The sequence below is a fragment of the Oncorhynchus kisutch genome, linkage group LG18 (genome assembly GCF_002021735.2).
Source record: "Oncorhynchus kisutch isolate 150728-3 linkage group LG18, Okis_V2, whole genome shotgun sequence".
Lineage (NCBI taxonomy): Eukaryota > Metazoa > Chordata > Actinopteri > Salmoniformes > Salmonidae > Oncorhynchus > Oncorhynchus kisutch.
Genome location: NC_034191.2, coordinates 16,467,865 through 16,489,944, shown reverse-complemented (window position 1 = coordinate 16,489,944; position 22,080 = coordinate 16,467,865). Strand labels below are relative to the sequence as shown.

The 22,080-nt window shown below is 41.8% G+C and overlaps 1 protein-coding gene across 1 annotated transcript; it reads right to left on the bottom strand.

Annotated features, from left to right (window-relative positions):
* Positions 1-1,576: 1,576 nt before the first annotated feature.
* On the bottom strand, positions 1,577-19,191 carry LOC109876060 (von Willebrand factor A domain-containing protein 5A-like). Its single transcript, XM_031796328.1, has 9 exons — positions 18,911-19,191; positions 18,586-18,788; positions 16,858-17,097; positions 11,780-11,894; positions 11,268-11,443; positions 11,002-11,090; positions 3,684-3,828; positions 3,160-3,239; positions 1,577-1,667 (listed from the first exon to the last, which is right to left on the bottom strand). The coding sequence occupies exons 1-9, from the start codon at positions 18,951-18,953 to the stop codon at positions 1,577-1,579; spliced, it is 1,182 nt and encodes a 393-aa protein (XP_031652188.1). The 5' UTR covers positions 18,954-19,191.
* Positions 19,192-22,080: the final 2,889 nt, after the last annotated feature.

Genomic DNA, 22,080 nt, shown 5'->3' with positions numbered 1-22,080 from the left:
ACAGACAGACAGACAGACGGGGAGACAGACGGGGAGACGGGCAGACAGACAGACAGACAGAATAGGGAGCGAGAGACAGAAAATAAGAAATACAAGGTTTTGAGTGAAACATGTCGACGTGACTCCAATTTTTTTTAAATTGCAAATAAGGTGGCCAAAAGTTTTGAGAATGACACAAATATACATTTTCACAAAGTCTGCTGCCTCAGTGTCTTTAGATATTTTTGTCTGATGTTACTATGGAATACTGAATGATAATTACATGCATTTCATAAGTGTCAAAGGCTTTTATTGACAATTACATGAAGTTGATTCAAAGAGTCAATATTTGCAGTTGTTGACCCTTCTTTTTCAAGACCTCTGCAATCCTACCCTAGCATGTCAATTAACTTCTTGCATAATCAAGTTTGTCAGAATTTGTGGGTTTTTGTTTGTCCACCCACCTCTTGAGGATTGACCACAAGTTCTCAATGGGATTAAGGTCTGGGGAGTTTCCTGGCCATGAATCCAAAATATCAATGTTTTGTTCCCCGAGCCACAAAGTTATCACTTTTGCCTTATGGCAAGGTGCTCTCGGAGGATGTGTTGGTACCATTCTTTATTCATGGCTGTGTTCTTAGGCAAAATTGTGAGTGAGCACACTCCCTTGGCTGAGAAGCAACCCCACACATGAATGGTCTCAGGATGCTTTACTGTTGGCATGACACAGGACTGATGGTAGCGCTCACCTTGTCTTCTCCAGGCAAGCTTTTTTCCAGATGCCCCAAACAATCGGAAAGGGGATTCATTAGAGAAAAGTACTTTACCGCAGTCCTCAGCAGTCTAATCCCTGTACCTTTTGCAGAATATCAGTCTGTCCCTGATGTTTTTCCTGGAGAGAAGTGGTTTCTTTTCTGCCCTTCTTGACACCAGGCCATCCTTCAAAAGTCTTCAACTCATTGTGCGTGCAGATGCACTCACACCTGCCTGCTGCCATTCCTGAGAAAGCTCTGTACTGGTGGTGCCCCAATCCCGCAGCTGAATCAACTTTAGGAGACGGTCCTGGTGCTTGCTGGACTTTCTTGGGCGCCCTGAAGCCTTCTTCACAACAATTTAACCGCTCACCTTGAAGTTCTTGGTGATCCGATAAATGGTTGATTTAGGTGCAATCTTACTGGCAGCAATATCCTTGCCTGTGAAGCCCTTTTTGTGCCAAGCAATGATGACGGCACGTGTTTCCTTGCAGGTAGCCATGATTGACAGAGGAAGAACAATGATTCCAAGCACCACCCTCCTTTTGAAGCTTCCAGTCTGTTATTCAAACTCAATCAGCATGACAGTGATCTCCAGCCCTGTCCTCGTCAACACTCACACCTGTGTTAACGAGAGAATGTTATTTAAAAAAAAATAATTGGACCTTTATTTTACTGCTGAAGAGGGACTTTACAATGAATTGCAATTCATCTGATCACTCTTCATAACATTCTGGAGTATATGTAAATTGTCATCACACAAACTGAGGCAGCAGACTTTGTGAAAATTAATATTTGTGTCATTCTCAAAACTTTGGGCCACGACTGTACACACACAAGCTCTCTTACTTTGGGCTGCATCCTGTCCTGTCCTGTGATAAACTGTGCGTGCCTTCCGCCCTGCTGGCCCCCTCTCCAATCCCAAAGGAGAAGCACCTGGCAGGGACACACCCAGGGAAACAGTATTATTGTTGTTGTCAAATACCAAAATAAGGCTATCAAACAAATCACTGGTATTGTTTTTCTTGTGCTTGTGGGATGACTGAATTAAAACATAACTGTTCAGGAAGAATCATCAATTCTTTCATGAGGAAGGTAACAGAGCTAGTTAAAGCAGGGCTCCCATAGCAGTGCTTGTTGTGGGTGGAAGCCCTGCTCCAATGAGGTAATGATAGGAGAAACAGTGATTGTTATGGGTGGGAACTGTCAGGATTTGGCCAGGGTTGTTCCAGTCTTTGGTCACTAGATGCCCCCATTGTGCTTTTTGACCCTTTTGTTCTCCCTTGTTCCCTGTTATTATTTGCACCTGTGCCTCGTTTCCCCTGATTGTATTTAACCCTTAGTTTTCCTCAGTTCTTTGCTCTGTGTTTGTATGTTAGCACCCAGCCCTAGTATGCTGTGAACTTTTGTGGCTCCCGTTGGACTCTCTTGTGGAATTCTGTTTTTGTTCTTGTTCATACATTTTTGAGTATCCTTTGAGGTTTTTTCATTCTATACCTACCACCCTGTGGATTTACCTTTTTGTCTTGGAGGATTACCTTTGTTCTCGTGGAATTACTTTTGACGTTGTGGAGTTATATGTTTGCCTGAAGGACTTTCCTTTTTTACTTTATTAAATACTCCAATCAAGTACTGCTGTGTCTGCCTCATCTTCTGGGTTCTGCCAACTACTCGTGGTTCAGTTGGTTAAGTGACTGTTTCTCACTCCGGAGACCCGGGTTCGTTACCGGGTCCTGACAGGAACCCTGCTCCAACTAGGTAATGATAGGGGAAACAGTGATTGTTGTGGGTGGGAGCCCTGCTCCAACTAGGTAATGATAGGAGAAACAGTAATTGTTGTGGGTGGAAGCCCTGCTCCAACTAGGCAATGATAGGAGAAACAGTGATTGTTGTGGGTGGAAGCCCTGCTCCAACTAGGTAATGATAGGAGAAACAGTGATTGTTATGGGTGGGAACCCTGCTCCAACTAGGTAATGATAGGAGAAACAGTGATTGTTATGGGTGGGAGCCCTGCTCCAACTAGGTAATGATAGGAGAAACAGTGATTGTTATGGGTGGGAACCCTGCTCCAACTAGGTAATGATAGGGGAAACAGTGATTGTTATGGGTGGGAACCCTGCTCCAACTAGGTAATGATAGGAGAAACAGTGATTGTTATGGGTGGGAACCCTGCTCCAACTAGGTAATGATAGGGGAAACAGTGATTGTTATGGGTGGGAACCCTGCTCCAACTAGGTAATGATAGGGGAAACAGTAATTGTTGTGGGTGGAAGCCCTGCTCCAACTAGGTAATGATAGGAGAAACAGTGATTGTTGTGGGTGGAAGCCCTGCTCCAACTAGGTAATGATAGGAGAAACAGTGATTGTTATGGGTGGGAGCCCTGCTCCAACTAGGTAATGATAGGGGAAACAGTGATTGTGGGCCCACCTGTGAGAGCCGGCATTTGCCTTCACCAGATCCAGGACTTCCTTGGTGTTCCCCACCTCACCGTCAGTGAACAAGAAGAGCTGAGGACGACAGAGAGGGTATATTCATCATGTGTTAATGTTAAATAAGGTACATGCAGCCTTGAAGTATACAGAGAATGTTTCCTCAGTAACCAAAAACATACGTCTATTTGCTGGCCCAGTAAGAAAGGCATGGTAATATAAATACCACACACTTAAAAGATACTGTTTGGTTGGATGTAACTCTGTAACTAAACATGCCATTGGTTGGGTGTAACTCTGTAACTAAACATGCCATTGGTTGGGTGTAACTCTGTAACTAAACATGCCATTGGTTGGGTCTAACTCTGAGGCTAAACAAACCGTTGTAGTGATTGTAGTCATGGAAAGTGGAGAGGAGTTTGAGGTGCTTCAGGAGGAAACGGTGTGAATTACAGTGTGTTTGTGTGTGTGTGTGTGTCTATAAGGAATGATTAAGGTGTATGAGTAGGCTGTGTTAGCTACCTGTCTGGGCTGGTCAGGGAGGCAGGGCTGGCTGTAGATATCTTTTAAAGGCTGGAGGATCTCTGTACCTCCGAGGTCAGCCCTCATTGCCTTCACCTTCTCCAGAGCCTCATCCATTGTCTTCTGGCTGTACTCCACACTCTTACTGATGTCCACACACACAAGGTCAAAGGGTCATCATGTTAGAGGAATTCTAAATTCCTATATGTTTTGTAGCCAAAACCAAATTCACACTATCTATTTCATAATAAGTTGTAAATGTATTATTTGCATGAAATAGCAAGGTACCAGTCTTAAAAACAAGTTCAGCATTTATTCTTGATGAGTACTGACCCAAAATACAAAGAACATTACATTTTAAAGAGAAGATCAAAATGACGTTGTAATATTTGTGTTGTGGAGAAATGACCAGGCAGGAGACGGGAGTACAGTTAGTTTTCGTTTAGTCAAAACCCCTCGTGCTCTACAGTTCGCGGCATTCCAGTGCGCATGTGCATTTCCTATTAGGTGTAGTAACGTAACACTGCCGTAATGCATTACTGCTTAGTAACAGCACACTAATTAATATAAACAGATGTAGATCCCAGATACTACACTCCTCCCCCATAGTGTTTAACTCCCAGAGAACAAGGTAAATATGTGAGGTAACTACTAATGCAATATATGAACAATGCATTCTTAAACATTTTTCAACTACTGGGTTGAAGCAGACTTTTCAGAGCCCAGCACAAATCCAGGGGATTTATCTGCCCCGAAGATGGAGTTTGTGTCCTAATAACTAACCCAGGTAATGTCCTTTTTCTTTCCTTTTATCTAGGACATATTAAAGTGTTTGTTTTACTGTCCGTTACCTCCTTAACCAGCTCAACTCACAGGTCAAGCTTTTGAGGTGCCCTTCGCTGTCGAATAGGATATCTCCGCTCCTCCTGGGCATCCTGTGGTGGGCCAGGTTCGGGTGGAAGGTCAGGCTCTGTCTCTCCCGTACGTCCACAGTCAGGAGAATAGTCCTGGGGGTCGTTATTGTTCTTGTTCTCTCGGCATGTCTCTGCTGGGGCGTTGGACCGTAGCAGATGATCCACATGAACGTTGACCTGGCGATGACCAATTTGGACTTGGTAAGTCAAAGGTCCTCTGCGTTGCAAGATCACACCTGAGTTCCACAGGCGCTTGGGGTGTCTGAAATCACATACCATCACCCTCTCTTCCTCTTTGAATTCTCTGACAGTCTTTGAGTGTCTGTCATGAGCTTTCTTCTGCTGTAGCTGGTGCTTTGCCACAGTGCTTGACAAGTCTGGTTTCAACAATGTCAGGCGGGTACGTGGTTGGCGTTTCAGAAACAGTTCAGCTGGTGTACATTCCGTTACTGTGTGTGGGGTGTTACGGTAAGTAAACAGGAACCGGGGAAGCCTTTGGTGGATGGGCACAGACTGAACCTCGAGTCTAGTCCAGGCCTTCTTAAAGGTTTGCACGGCTCTCTCCGCTGCTCCGTTTGATGCCGGATGGTAAGGTGGTGACAGGATGTGCCTTACTCCGTTGTTCTTGAGAAACATTTCAAAATCGTTTGACGTGAACGGGGGGGCATTGTCCGATACGAGCTCCTTGACTAGTCCAAAGGATGCAAACAGGTGTCTGAGAAGATTGATGGTCTTCTCAGCTGTGGTCAGTTGAGTAGGGAACACTTCCATCCACTTGGAATGGACATCGACGACAACAAGGAAATGTTGCTTGTCAATTTCGGCGTAATCCACATGGATGCGTTCCCAAGGTGTAGCAGCCCAGGACCATGGATGAAGAGGTGCAGCAGCAGGCTTGTTGCGAACACCTTCACAAGGTGAGCAGTGGCCTACATGCTGTTGAATGTCCTGATCCAGTCCAGGCCACCACAGATAACTGCGAGCGAGTGCTTTCATTCGAGTGATCCCTGGATGTCCCTCATTTAGGTCAGATAGCAGTCTCCTCTGGAATTTGTGAGGTACCACCACCCTTGATCCCCACAGAACACACCCTTGATCAGTGGACAACTGGTCTTTCTTGTCGATGAATGGACGAAGGTTATCGTAATTTACGAAGGTTGGCCAACCGCCTAATGTTAAGTCCAAGACTTTGGAAAGCACTGGGTCTTTCCTTGTTTCCTCTGCTATGTCAGAAGCAGATATGGGCAGTTCATCAATGAGAGAGATCTGGAAGACTGCTCTATCATCTTCACTGTCGGAGTCACTATTGCATGGTAGTCTTGATAGTGCATCGGCATTTGCGTGATCACTGGATCGTCTGTACTCAATCTCGTAGTCGTAGGCTAACAATATCAGAGCCCAACGTTGCATTCGAAGTGCAGCAAGGGTTGGTATAGCTGATTTTGGTCCAAGGATGGCCAACAGAGGCTTGTGATCTGTCAGCAGTTGGAACTTCCTTCCGTAGAGGTATTTGTGAAACTTCTTCACTCCGAATATTATGCTCAGGGCTTCCTTCTCAATTTGAGCATAATTTTTCTCACTTGGTGACAGAGTCCGTGATGCAAATTCAATAGGGTGTTCTTCACCTGACGGTAGAACATGTGAGATGACGGCTCCTACTCCGTATGGAGATGCATCACACGCAAGTCTCAGCTTCATCTCTGTGTTATAGTGGGCAAGCCACTTGCTCTTTAGCAGACGCTGTTTGCAAGTCTTGAACGCTTCTTCGCATTGTGGGGACCAATTCCACTTTGTATCGGCCTGCAGCAGTTGGTGAAGCGGATGCAACAATGTGGACAAGTTTGACACAAACTTTCCGTAATAGTTCAGGAGCCCCAAAAATTACCTCAGCTCTGAGATATTTGTGGGTGCTGGAGCGTTTACGATTGCTTCCACCTTGCTGTTGGTTGGGTGCAGGCCTTGTGCATCAATCTTGTATCCGAGATACTCCACTGAGTCCTGGAGGAACTCACACTTGCTGTGTTTCATTCTCACTCCGTATTTCTCCAGTCTTGACATCACTTTGTCCAGCACTACAAGGTGCTCTCCAATGGTTGGTGCTGACACGAGGATGTCATCCATGAAGCACACAACATGGTCTATACCGTCCAAGATCTGATCCATTGTTTGTTGGAATATCGCTGGAGCTGTCGAGATTCCATAGGCCAAGCGATTGAATCTGAATAGCCCCTTGTGTGTATACATGGTCAGATACTGTTCTGACTCCGGATCCAGCTTCAGTTGCTGATAAGCGAATGCCAGGTCCAGCTTACTGAAAACCTTCCCACCAGCTAGAGTGGCAAACAGATCTTCAGCGTTTGGTAGTGGATCTTCCTCTGGTAGTATGCAGCGATTTACTGTGGGACCTTGTAGTCACCGCACATTCTGACGGTCTTGTCTTTCTTTGGGACTACAACAATCGGAGTGGACCAGTCGCTCCTCGCTACTTTCGTGATTATGTTATTCTTCTGTAGGCGGTTCCTTCTCTACTGCTTCCTTAAGAGCATAGGGAACTGGACGTGGTTTGTGAAAGATAGGCTTGGTTCCTTCTTGCACTCTGACTTTTGCTGTGAAGTCTTGTATTTCACCGTAGCCATCTTTGAAAAGTTCTTTGTGCTTCTCCAGCATGTTAGTGAGTGTATCCTGACTCACTGGTTTGTCATTTCTCAGACTGAAGATTTCTCCCCAGTTCAACTTGATCTTTTGTAGCCAGTTTCTGCCTAGCAAGGCTGATTTTTCTCCTTTAACAATGACAAGCAGTAGCGTCCACTCCTTTCCCTCATACCGGACTGGTACCTGGATCTGCCCTAACACAGGAATAGTGTCACCAGTGTATGAAGAAAGGCGGATGGACGCGGGCTGAAGAGGACACTCTTTTAGTTTTTCTTTGTAGAGTCTCTCTGGAACCAGAGATACAGACGCTCCGGTGTCCAGCTGCATTTTAACCTGTTTTCCCGCTAATTCCATGTTGAGATAGATTCCATCTTTTAGTTGTTGAGCAGTGTACACTGTGAACAGTTCCACTACTGTTTCAGTTGTACCTTCCTCTTCTTGTGCTGCGTCTGACACTTTGTGCGCTCTTGCTGTGCGTTTTGAGGCTTTACACACTCTCTGTAAATGTCCAACCTTTCCACAATTGTGGCACTTTTCATTATGGAATCGACATTTACTGTGCTGATGATTATCTCCCCCACATCTGTAGCAACTTGGCTTAGACCTTTGAGATGTGGGCTGCTTTGTTCTTGTGTAACCTTGAGGACGGGACTGAAAAAAGTGTGACCTTTGTGAGCTTTTTCCACCACGTGCATCACTGACCTTGTGAACACCTTTCTGACGTTCTGCATGTCCCGATAGCTCAATAGTATCCCTGTGGGCAAGCTCGAGTCCAAGTGCTATATCACAGGCTTTCTTAAAGGTCAGGTCCTTCTCTGACAGGAGCCTTCTGTGATATGCTTCACCTGTGAGACCACATACAAACTTGTCTCTGAGAGCATCATCAAGAAATCGTGCAAACTCACATGTACTTGCCAGCCTTTTCAAAGCAAGGATGTAGTCAGCCACGGTTTCCCCTTGACTCTGGTGACGTTGGTAAAATCTGAAACGTTCTGCAATGAGAATTGGCGTAGGCTTGAAATACCTTGAAAGAGTTTCAGTCAGTTCTGCATAGTTCAACTCCACTGCTTTCATTGGTTCAATGAGACCTTTCAGCAATCCATACTCAGTTGGACCCAAAACAATGAGAAATACGTCTGCTTTCTTTCCATCTTTGATTTCATTTACAGCCAGCCAACGCTCAAAACGCTCCAAATAGGAATCAAAATCCTCTTTTGTAGCCTCAAACTCTGGTACTCGACCAATGGTTGCCATTTTCACAGTTAATTGTTCATATTCCTTATATTCTTTAATTTTCTGAATATTCCTCTACTTCTTCACTTCAGAAGTTTCTGCAATTACTTCATTCACTGCACTCATTTGTATGAATGTACACACCGTGTTATGTTCCTTCTTCCTTTTTTCTTTCTTCTTGCCAATATTTCTCCACTGAGATCGCTTAATTTCAATGGGTTCAATGAGACAGTTAAAAAAATAAAAATAACCACCAGAGGGCAGTGTCGCTATTCTGGACTCCAATAGTCTTGCTACATGGCAGCTCCTGAATACTGTACTAGCAGTGCTAGCAGTATAAAAAATAACTGACGAATTACATAGTATTTTGAGTTTCATTACTCACGCAACATTCTTCCCTTCAAGCAATGTCCGTTTATGTAGTTTAATCACCTCGTCGCCACTGTAATATTTGTGTTGTGGAGAAATGACCAGGCAGGAGACGGGAGTACAGTTAGTTTTTGTTTAGTCAAAACCCCTCGTGCTCTACAGTTCGCGGCATTCCAGTGCGCATGTGGATTTCCTATTAGGTGTAGTAACGTAACACTGCCGTAATGCATTACTGCTTAGTAACAGCACAGTAACTAATATAAACAGATGTAATTCCCAGATAACTACAGACGTCATCAGTTCTCACACTTTCTCCGATCCACACAATAGCGCAGTGTCTTCAGGTCTGGAGATTGTCTTCTACTCCCCTCATAAAACAAACATTCCAATCTGTCTAAAAGATATACTCTTCTCCACTAATGGAACATCAAAGAACATTCTTATCTGTCTAAAGAGATATACCCTCCTTCTCCCTTAAACCCGCAAGGTACAGACAATTCATTCGTTTTAACTACATTTTCAGTCCTAGTTTAACTAAAAACCCATACATTTCATACCACAACGTAATAGTATTAAAATAAATGGTTCTAATTTAAATGTATACATAATTAATCATTTCAACTATAATTTCCTCCAACAAATCCTCCCTTTGATTAAATATTATACATTCAAATCTACATCTAGTTTTATCAAACATAAAAAATAAAAATATAAATAAACTTAACTAACCTTATTATAAAGGTTTATCAGATTTATCATACAAATAAACCTTTATAATAAGGTTAATTATAAGTCTATCAGATTATCATATGAATAGAGACACAACCAACATTATTATAAATGTTTATCAGACTCTTCACCCATCATTAATCAAATCTAACCTTAACCTTAATCTAACCTTTTAACCTACATCAGAATTATAACTCTTCTTATCAGGATTTTCGTTACAATCTTCATTCAAAAAACAGTCTAATCCTTGAAACAAAGAACAATCTAATTCCCCTTCATCTCAAAAATAGTCTAATCAAACATTAATTCCCCAATGATGAAAGATCCGGATTCATCCCCTTGTTCAGTAGATCCACATTCCACATACCACGGGTCAGAACTTGGAATCTGCCCATATCTCACCATCTGAATCGTCATTGATTTCTCCAGAGTCCTGGAAATGATAACTTTCATACATACACGCAATCAACCACGTCCGTACAAAACTAACACAGTCACACAGGTGAAGGTAGCCCATAACACAGTAATCATAACATTTTTCCATCTTCCAAACACACTGTCAACCCAATTTGTCCGAGAAGTATCCACCCCTGAGTTAATTTCCAACTTGTGAACTAGGGTGTGTAAACCAGACAAGGCCTTGGTCACTGATCCATCCCAACTGTATATCCCGGAGTCAAATTACCTATACACTCCCACCCTCTTCAGCCAGCAATCATCCAAGACTATTCTATTCTGCCAAGTCATTCATTACATCTCTAATATAATTGGTGAAGCGCTGTGGAATTTTAATAGATATAATTGATCCAATCCACATTCTCATTGAGAGTGGACCATCAAAAAATACTTGACTCTAATCCTACCAGGATCTAATTTATAGCTTTGATCTCATCTGCCACCCTTGGAACCACAATGTTATTAATACAAACCCTATCATCAAAAGACCCAGTCGGAGTACTTATTTTCTCCCGTTTAGAGAGATATACTCTTCTCCACTAATGGAACATCAAAGAACATTCTTATCTCTCTAAAGAGATATACCCTCCTTCTCCCTTAAACCTGCAAGGTACAGACAATTCATTCGTTTTAACTACATTTTCAGTCCTAGTTTAACTAAAAACCCATACATTTCATACCACAACGTAACAGTATTAAAATAAATGGTTCTAATTTAAATGTATACATAATTAATAATTTCAACTATAATTTCCTCCAACACATCACCACAACATATTACCCTCCCAAGACAAACAGTAACTGTCAAACACTGTCACTGATTATCTTTGGATTTGGACTACCTGGTACAACATACATGATAAAACCCTAGAATGACACAGCTAAATGTGTTTGTAAAAAACTGAACTCCTCAGACACGAATTTGAACTGATTGAGACGAGGGTTTGGAAGGAGAGAACACTTACGGAAAGAAGGACTTATAAATGTTCCCAAAGCTGATGATGTTGAAGTAGCAGCCCATGGGCAGGCTTTTCAGCAAGAGCAGCAGAGTGTCCTGCAAGAGAGAACGTGTCTTTACTAATCAATAAACGATACCACATACAGTCTCAAAGAACTAGTAGCCTACAGAGAAGTCACTTGGTGTACTGGTGAATCATGTGCAGATTGAGATGTTAATTTACTAGTACAGGGTTGTGTTTGCGTGTGTGTCTGCATGTGTGTGTGTGTATACCCTGGCACTGCCTATGCGGTCCTGTGCCCCAGGTCCATTGTGCATGGGGCATGACATGCTACCAGAGCGATCCATAATGAACAGAAACTCTGCATGTGAGGTCATCAATGACATCACATCGTTGGGGAATTCTGGGTACAGGCTCAGCATGACCACTGGGTTGCCCATCAGAGAGCCTGAGAGAGCCTGAGAGAGAGCGAGAGAGAGAGATGAGACAGACGGAGTGAATGGAGAGAAAGACGGAGTGAATGGAGAGAAAGACTGAGTGAATGGAGAGAAAGACGGAATGAATGGAGAGAAAGACAGAGAGAGAGAAAGACAGAGAGAGAGAAAGACAGAGAGAGAAAACAGAAGTGTCCAACAGCCTTTCTCCTCTTTCTCCATCTCTACATCTACTGTATCTTCTGTCTCACCATGTTACTCTATGTAAACATAGATTAAGGTAGTAGACTAGACTACTCATTGATCTCATATCCACACATCTACAACAGAGTACACCCACCCCCCCTCACCTGGCTTGGCAGAAGTCTGTGCTGCCTCTACTATAGCAGTAGGCTGATGGGTGTCTTGGTAATACAACAACAGCTCAACGTCCCGGTCAAACTGATGACCTGCAGCCACACTGACCTGCAGTTAGAACAACATTCACATGAAGACAGAGCAGTCAGAGGGAATTTAACAACTATGAAGGATTCTGATGGTTCATGGTGCTAGTGAGAGTGCACACACACAGACATACTGTACACACAGACATTCATACATACAGTCAAAAGTTTGGACACACCTACTCATTCCAGGGTTTTCCTTTATTTTAGACTATTTTCTACATTGTAGAATAATAGTGAAGACATCAAAACTATGGAATCATGTAGTAACCCCAAAAATATATTTTACATTTTAGATTATTCTTGCTTTGATGACAGCTTTGCACACTCTTGGCTCTCAACCAGCTTCACGAGGTAGTCACCTAGAATGCATTTCAATTAACAGGTGTGCCTTGTTAATAGTTAATTTGTGCAATTTATTTCCTTAATGAGTTTGAGCCAATCAGTTGTGTTGTGTCAAGGTAGGGGTGGTATACAGAAGATAGCCCTATTTGGTAAAAGACCAAGTCCGTATTATGGCAAGAACAGCTAAAATAAGCAAAGAGAAAGGACAGTCCATCAATACTTTAAGACATGAAGGTCAGTCAATCCAGAAAATGTCAAGAACTTTGAAAGTTTCTTCAAGTGCAGTTGCAAAAACCATCAAGTGCTATGATGAAACTAGCTCTCGTGAGGACCGCCACAGGAAAGGAAGACCCAGAGTTACCTCTGCTGCAGAGGATAAGTTCATTAGAATAAATTCTTCACAGAGTTCAAGTAACAGACACATCTCAACATCAACTGTTGAGAGGAGGTCGAATTGTCGAATTGCTGCTAAGAAACCACTACTAAAGGACACCAATAAGAAGAAGAGACTTTCTTGGGCCAAGAAACAAGAGCAATGGACATTAGACCGGTGGAAATCTGTCCTTTGGGCTGATGATTCCAAATGTGAGATTTTTGGTTCCAACCGCTGTGTCTTTGTGAGACGCAGAGTAGGTGAATGGATGATCTCCGCATGTGTGGTTCCCACTGTGAAGCATGGAGGAGGTGTGATGGTGTGGGGGTGCTTTGCTGGTGACACTATTGGTGATTTATTTTTTAATTCAAGGCACACTTAACCAGCAGGGCTACCACAGCACTCTGCAGCGATATGCCCTCCCATCTGTGAGCCGATTTAGGAAACTAGGCGTAGCCATGATTGGCTGAGATAATGAGTGGGCTGGACATGCCGAGAGATGAGTTTGGATTGGTCTGCCATATAGAAGGCTTCTGTCTATTTGATCTCATCAGTCTGTGTTTGTAATCCTGTCGAACACTGCTTTTTTAAACATGTATTGTGTAGTGGAGCAGCATAGGTGTTGCTCTCCACTTTCTGGGGGATCAAGTTTTGAAATCAATGGAATTAGAGTATGATAGCTAAAGAGATGGAGAAAACACCTGTCTCCAGATTACATCTTCAAACTCAGGGGAACTGTGATATTACATTCCTGACATGGAGACACGTCCATCATACATGATGATGTATACAGGTAAGATAGTCTAGCGTTAGCTAGCTACATTTTCAGTTATTACACGTTTCTAATTTTGACAGAAAGTGGTTTCATTTCAAGCTAATGTGTACTGTTAGCTAGCTAGCTAATGTTAATTTTCTCAAAAGTGACTTTACAAGTTGATCAACTTTCAATGCAGAATTGTTCCTCAAATGCAGTGTATGATATACCATTTTGTAGCTCTGAGTCTCTATTTTAATCCTATGTAAAAAACACAATTTCAAATTTTGCTACATAAGACCGAATCCAGGTGGTGAGTCACATCTGGTTTGTACTATCATTTGTTTTTCAACAGGACAATGAATCAACACACCTCCAGCCTGTGTAAGGGCTATTTGACCAAGGAGAGTGATGGAGTGCTACATCAGATGACCTTTTCTCCACAATCACCCGACCTAAACCCAATTGAGATGGTTTTGGATGAGTTAGACCGCAGAGCGATGGAAAAACAGCCAACAAGTGCTCAGCATATGTGGCAACTCTTTCAAGAGTGTTGGAAAAGCATTCCATGTGAAGCTGGTTGAGAGAATGCCAAGAGTGTGCAAAGTTGTCATCAAGGCAGAGGGTGGCCACTTAGAAGAATCTCAAATATAAAATATATTTGGATTTGTTTGGACATGATTCCATATGTGTTATTTCATAGTTTTGATGTGTCGTGGAAGATTCAGAATTTGTTGGTAACATATGTAAGATGTTTTATATTCATCAAATGTGTGTAAGTTAATTCTCATCAGAATGGTATTTTTGTATAATACTGTGGCGGGGTTGCAGTTATCTGTTCTATGTCAAGACTAAGTTGCATGGGCCGCTGAGAGGGGAGAGGTCAAAGTGTCATCATGTGTAAACATATGTAAACATACCCTACCTTTTTCTAGTGGGGAAAGGAGGGTGGCAGTGTCTGGAATCATTCTCATGCTCCCTTTTATCTTAACCTATAGCCTCACTCTCCTCTCCGTGAGCTTGTCCAGGTTTGGTTGTATTTTGAGTTGGTTGTATCTAAATGACAATTTGATATATGCCTGTTGATTTGGAGGATTGGTTTATGGTTCTGGGGTTTGGGAAAGGAGACAAAGCTGAACGATGAATTATGTCTATGCTGTCTGACTATGTGTGATCTTTGCTATAAAGGATCCCATTTTGCCATTGTGTGGGGACTCTCAACTTTTCATTAGAGATACTGAACTGTTGAAAGTCTAAATGCTATAGAGCTTATATAATAAAAAATGGACGTTGATAACTAACTCTGACTTGTGTGTGTGGTTTGCTCCCATGATTTGGTAAATAGAGGAAATTTCCACGACAGATGTCTTCACTATTATTCTACAATGTAGAAAATTGCAAAAATTAAGAAAACCCCTTGAATGGGTAGGTGTGTCCCAACATTTTACTGGTGCTGTATGTTCTTTAAGTTAAGATAGGAGACGGTGCCAGACACATGCTCTAACCAACCCTATGAACTATGCCTATGTAACGTGTCTGTAACCAGTATATAAGGCAACTAAATGGGACTGCCCCGTTTGAGCTCCTGGACAACATGTGTAGGTGCATTGACTTGATTGGAACCTCTTCAGCATGCTGATTAGAGATGAAATGATATGAACATTTCATATCACGATTATAGGAACCATAATTATCACTGTTATCAGTATAATCGCAGTATTGCTCAAATGTACTTGAAATTATCAAAAAGTACTGATACACACACTGAAATTATTTCACCAAGTTTTATATTGAAAACCAACAAACAACAAATTAAATTAGCAGCACTTTGTACTTTTTGTGTGCATGAACATTCAAATAATAACATTAACGTAAGCAAATAAAATGTTCCAACATCAGCTTTAATCTGGTTGTACAGGTTTGGGATTTCAGTCTTGGAAAATAATGTTGGTGATGGCACTTTGTAGTGAGGCACGGCAACCTTCATCAGCCTCAGAAAGCCAGGCCTCTCAACAATTTGAAATGGCATCATGTCCTTTGCAACTTAATATGAAAGGGCTGCAGTGAGTTCTTGAGCATGTTTTGATGTGGGTGCATAAGCAGCATGCCTTTTTAAATGCTTACTGGAGTGTCTGTGTCCAAACTATAGAAGAGGAGGGACCAGTAGCATCACTGGGTTTGTCTGCTGCACACTCACTCTGTAAACAAGAGAATAGCACATGTATTATTATTATTGGTGTTGTTACATTATAATTATTCACATACACACACACACACACACACACACACACACACACACACACACACACACACACACACACACACACACACACACACACACACACACACACACACACACACACACACACACACACACACACACACACTTCTGTGTTGCATTTGAGTACATGCAATGACCCCATGTACAATTTACATAAATACAAATCAGTCTAAGAAGACAGTGATAGTAATTGCAATGAGCCCAACAATTGACATAAATACAGTCTTGTATAGGAGTTTATAGTGTTTCTCCTGTTGAAACACGTTTACAACCAAGTCGACGTCTGACAGATTTTAAATGAACAAAATATGTTGGTTGAGTGACTAAACTACTTAAGGTGTTATCGTGTGAAATGGGAGAATAGAGTCTGCAGACACAACGCATACAGCTGCAAAACAACGTGTAGTGTTTTAACAACAGTAGGTAACACTGAACGCTTCAGTTTACATTATTGACAAGCTATTAGCAAGTTAGACAGACAAACCATGACATTTTCCCCCATTCCGAAGTCCCCACATCATGCATTGAGCTAAAAGTTAACTTGTATTCACTATAAAGTAGTGGGTGGTGGTCAAGAAGATCAAGAGATTTGAAGTGTTGTCCCCTTTTGCTGCAATTTTTGTTGTTGTTGCATGTTCTGCAGACAGGGTGACCATCTTCGATTAAGTTTCCCACAGCACTCTTATAAAACCCCAAATATGACCACACTTCAGATTTGGTCCTCTTAGAAGGCTGAAAAATTCCTGAGCTCTGTCACTGCCTCCTGCCATGTTTTCACACAAAACAAAACCCACGTTGCATACTGCGCCTCCATCAGACTGTTGCTAACTTTGGTTGATGCTGGTCAGTATTTACCGTGCTGATGATAAACAATTATTCACTTAAGATTGACTTTGAGTGTCCCTGTGTAAGAATTTGCAAGACAGGTATTTCTGTTTTGTATTTTTAATACATTTGCGAAAAATTCTAAAAAACAATTTTAGATTTGTCACTATTTGTTCTGGCCCAGCACTTCTACCTTTCAACTCAACTACTCACCGAGACCTTGATTAATTCAATCAGATGTGTTTAAGATAGACTGGAACTAAAGCCTGCACCACTCCCTGTGGGTCTCCAAGAGCAGGACTGAAGACCACCACCCTATGGGACCAGCTGCTGGTTCCTAGTCACACTGCTGCCCACAAGGTTTTATTCTGCACTGTGATGTATTAGTGGTTTGTGTCTCTCCATACAGGGTCCGTGTTCTTACCCTGGGGTTGGTAGCAGGGGTTGAGCACAGCTGGAAGGCAGAGCCTCAGGCCATCGTCAGCCTGTACGGCCAGCTCTGTCACATAGTCCAGGCTGACAGAGGCCTTTTCCCCTGGAGGCAGACTACCTACACTCAGCTTGAACACATCCGGGCTCTCATCACTCTCCTCCAATAGGAAGGCCTGCTGGCCTGAGCTCAACAAATCATCACACTGCTCCCGCACCTGAGAGGGGGACAGAGGAACACAGGGATGCATCATCAGCCTGAGACACAGTATAGTACAGTAGCATACATCCAGGGGAGGGTGCTGTCTGACTGACACTCTAGTCAGGTCAATGGGGTTTGACTAGCGCTGGGTAATATGGACAAAAAAACAATAAATAAATTGCCTGAATTGATGCGATATTGATGCGATAGCGATAAATAGAAAGTTTATACCATTAGTAAGATTATAACATTAACATTAAATGATCCTTTAAACTACTATTACTAGTTTGATGATTGTAGCCATCAATTGTCCTATTACCATATCAGAAAACTTATTTCATTTCAAACTTCACATTTCTCTAGTATAAGCTACTTATCGTAATGAACAATATCAGCAAATTGCATGCGATAAGTGATCGGTACGGTCGGTATCAATAACCCAGCTTTAGATTTGACAGAGAGTGGCCTTTGACCAAGCGTTGGGTGGGGAACCAGTTTTACAGGGTGAAAGTCTAATAGTGATATGAGAGCAGAGTGCTGGTAAAGCTATAATACTCTTTCTTGAAGCCCTGTAAGTCAGGGTTCCCCCAAGTTTTCTGAGCAAAAACATTTCCTGTTTTGATTGTTGGACATAAAAGACTGTAAAAACAATGTAAAATCCACTCCAAGTGATTTACATTTTGGAAATATTTTTCAACGTATTCCCTGATATAATAGAGAGATACTTTTGAAGTCGGAAGATGACTTACACCTCAGCAAAATACGTTTAAATTCCTGACATTTAATCCTAGTAAAAATCCCCTGATTTAGGTCAGTTTGGTTCACAGCTTTTTTTAAAGAATGTGAAATGTCAGAATCATAGTGGAGAGAATTATTTATTTCAGCTTTTCTTTCTTTCTTCACATTCCCAGTGGGTCAGAAGTTTACATACACTCAATTAGTACTTGGTAGCACTGCCTTTAAATGATTTAACTTGGGTCAAACGTTTCAGGTAGCCTTCCACAAGCTTCCCACAATAAGTTGGGTGAATTTGGTCCATTCCTCCTAACAGAGCTGGAGTAACTGAGTCAGGTTTGTAGGCCTCCTTGTTCGCAAATGCTTTTTCAGTTCTGGACACAAATGTTTTTTACAGACGCAAAAAGATCCCACCATGAACGAATAATCTGTCGGCATTTATAAAATTTTGCCGAAACTACCTTTTTCCATCACAACTGTCGTGATTTTTATCAATAAGATATGAATGACTTTACTCGCATAAAAACTGTGGGTGGAAATGTGATTTGAGATTGACATGTTTTTTATTTGGACAGGAAGGGAGTTATGGTCGGGTGGGCCCATAATGCCGGCCCTGATAAGAACATTTGTACAAACATGTTATTGATTGGTATTAACATGAAATTAACCCGAATTCTGCTGTTAATGATACTTTTGTGGATGTCAGAAATTTCTTTAAAAATGTTGACAGTGGCATTTGTCTCGTTGTTGACTTTTCATCTCCCCTCACCTTCTGTTTCTCCTGAACCTCAGCCACCACCTCAGTCTGTCCTATCTTGGCGCTGAACCTGCAGACAGCAGCCTCTCCTGGCAGAGGGAAAACAAAGATGGCCTCCAGAGGGCTCTCCTCCTGGTTCTCATACTGCAGAGTGGAGCTCACAGTGGCTACATGCCCCTGGACACTCACCTCCACAGCAATACTCTTCAGAGGTACTGAGAGAGGGAGCGATGGATGGAGAGAAGATAAACAAGATACTGATGAGAGCTCATGCCTGGGAGAATGAAAATCCACACAGACATGGAGGTAAACAATCATTTCTGCTTTCAAACAGTACCTGGTTTATTCTTGACAGTTACCAATCCACAGCAGTTCACCATTTTGGCACCTGAATCGGGAAGTCTGGTGTCATATTATTGTCCTCTTAACTCAAAACAAGCACTGTTTGATTAAGTTTCTGTGTTTGAAACAGTAAACATTCAAATCTTGATTTTCCAAGTGTTTTCTGATGAATTGTTTTATAAAGGCAGCCACCGAATGCAACTACTGACAGTATGATGAGAGCCATTGAGAGGTTTATCTAATCATTGACAGTCATGCACCACATCTGCTGTTTGCAGATAAAGAATGTTGCTTTGTACTTTGTACTGTTAGGTTCTAAATAAACATAGTAAAAAACGAATGGACAAATAGTCATATAATATTGCTCTTCTCAGAACATATTTTCTCATACAACAGTTGCTTTGTGCAAAAAGGGACTTTATCAAGCCTTTAGTTCATTTAAACAATGAACAATGAAATGATCATCAGCTTGAGCAATAATGTCAATCTCTGTCCATTGCCCATCCTGTGTAACCTCTGGTTGAAGTAGTCATAGAGATCCTATTCAATGATTCTAATTCCTAATTCTTTCAAACTACTGCAAAAGGATGAAATGCAATAGTCAATAGTGGATGATTTTAAGTCCCCTGACTTAAGGTAAGTTTAAGTTGTAAGTTTACCTGTGTTGAAGGAATTTGATTCCTCTGTTTTAATTCCCAATTACAATTAAACACTCTGTCAATTCATAAGAATTTGTAAGACCCTTATTTTATAGGAATGGACAGAGCCCGGTCTTAAAAGTCAAGTAACAGCCTTTATTCAAGAGAGTACTGAGTACACACACATTTTACCACAGGTTATAAACTGAAAATGACGTCAGCGTTTTCTAAATGTTCCGTCTCTTCTTGATACGGGTAGAAAGGCTCTATAGCTCTCAAGCCTTCCCTCCTCGCCTAGAGCCAAGGTCAGTCAGTGTAGATAAGCATTCTAGACAGTCTGGAGATATAGTTCATTCATTTGTACCAAGGAACAGACCGTCATTGTTCTAAACTCGTGACTACATTCACACACACATTATCTTCAGTACTGGGATCAAGAAAGAAAACTCAAACATATACAGTAACATAATAGTATTCTGATTAGTACATATACAGTAACATAATAGTATTCTGATTAGTACATATACAGTAACATAATAGTATTCTGATTAGTACATCCTGATTGAAATGTATACATAATTAGTCATTATAGATACAAATTCCCTTAACAACCTGCCACCTTGATGGTGATGGTCAGGTATTGTAGAGCCTGTGATGAATGTCTGTTCAATAAACATTATACATTCTGAACATTCTGTAACGTTGAGCAGTGTTGAACAGAAGTCTTTAATAATAAGCATATTAAATGTAATTTCAATATCTGATACAATTTAGATTTTTTAAAGAAAACCGGAATGCTTTCACAAAGTAGCCTTATCATCACCAAACGCTGCACTTACGTATAATAATAGCCTACCTTAAAATCTGTGATAGGCTGGTTTTCAATCTTCAGAGCAGGTCTGATTGGTAAAAAGACAAATTGGTGAAAAAAGTGCTCAGAATTGGGCTTCCAGTGTAAACGCAGCCTTCTTCCTGGTTTATAAAGAAAGGTAAATGTCAATAGTAAACACGTGTAGGTGCACCGGTGTGCACTCATCTCATTGTCATAGTCACAACTGCTATCTTCCTATTGGTGGTGGTGGTGGATAGACACATTAGGCCTATTCAACCACTGGTTGTTTTTGAGTCTGTAATGCAGGTTTCTACGTTATGTCTTTGACAGTCTTATTATAAGGCATATATGTATATAGGCTATGGCAATTCTTCGTCCCTAATCTATGGATTTCACATGACTGGGAATACATATATGCATCTTTTGGTCACAGATACCGTTAAAAAAAAGGTAGGGGCGTGGATCAGAAAATCTGTCAGTATCTGGTGTGACCACCACTTGCCCCTGTCACACCCTGATCTGTTTGACCTGTCTTTGTACTTGTCTCCACCCCCCTCCAGGTGTCATCCATCTTCCCCATTATCCCCTGTGTATTTATACCGGTTTTCTCTGTTTGTCTATTGCCAGTTAGCTTTGTTTTGTCAAGTCTACCAGCGGTTTTCCCGTATCCCTGGCTTTCTCTAGTTCCTGTTTTCTAGTTTTGACCATTCTTCCTGCCCTAACTCTGCCTGCTGTTCTGTGCCTTGTCACACCACCCTGGATTACAGACCTCTGGCTTCCCTGACCCTGCCTGACGTTCTGTACCTTGTCACACCACCCTGGAATGCTGACCTCTGCCTGCCCTGAGCCTACCTGTCGTTCTGTACCTTTCGGACTCTGCTCTGGATTACTGACCTATGCCTGCCCATGAACTGTCGTTTGCCTGCCCCTCTGTTTTTGTTATTAACTTATGTTACTTCAAAACTGTCTGCATCTGGGTCTTCTGAGCCTTGAAAGCCCATGCAGTGCGAAAAATCTCCTTCCTTCGCATAGAGTTGATCAGTCTGTTGATTGTGGAATTGTTAGTGGAATTCTAAATTCCTCTGTATTATTTCCCAATCAGAATTATTACTCTGTCAATGCATTCTAAAGGGATTGTAAGACCCAATATTTTTATAAGAAATGGACAGAGTCCCGGTCTTAAAAGTCAGGTAACAGCGTTTAATTCAAGAGAATACTCCCACATACACATTTTTCCACAGGTTATAAACTGAAAATGACGTCAGCGTTATCTAAATGTTCTCTTTCACCGGTAGAGAGGCCCTATAGTTCTCGAGCCTTCGCTCCACGCCTGAAGTCAAGGTCAGTCAGTATAAATCAGCATTCTAGACAGTCTGGAGAGAGTCCGTTCCTGCCACCTGGAGATTGTACAAATTAATGAACTAAGGAACAGACCTTCATTGTTACTAAACTCCTGACTACATTATATACAATTGGGAATGGGAGCAAGAGAGAAAATTCATATATGTACAGTACATTATAGCATTTGGACTAGTCAGTTCTGATTGGAATGTATACATAATTAGTCATTTCAACCATAATTTCCTCCAACAGGAATGTCATCCCACTCCTCTTCAATGGCTGTGCGAAGTTGCTGGATATTTGCGGGAACTGGAACACGCTGTCTTACACGTCAATCCAGAGCATCCCAAACAA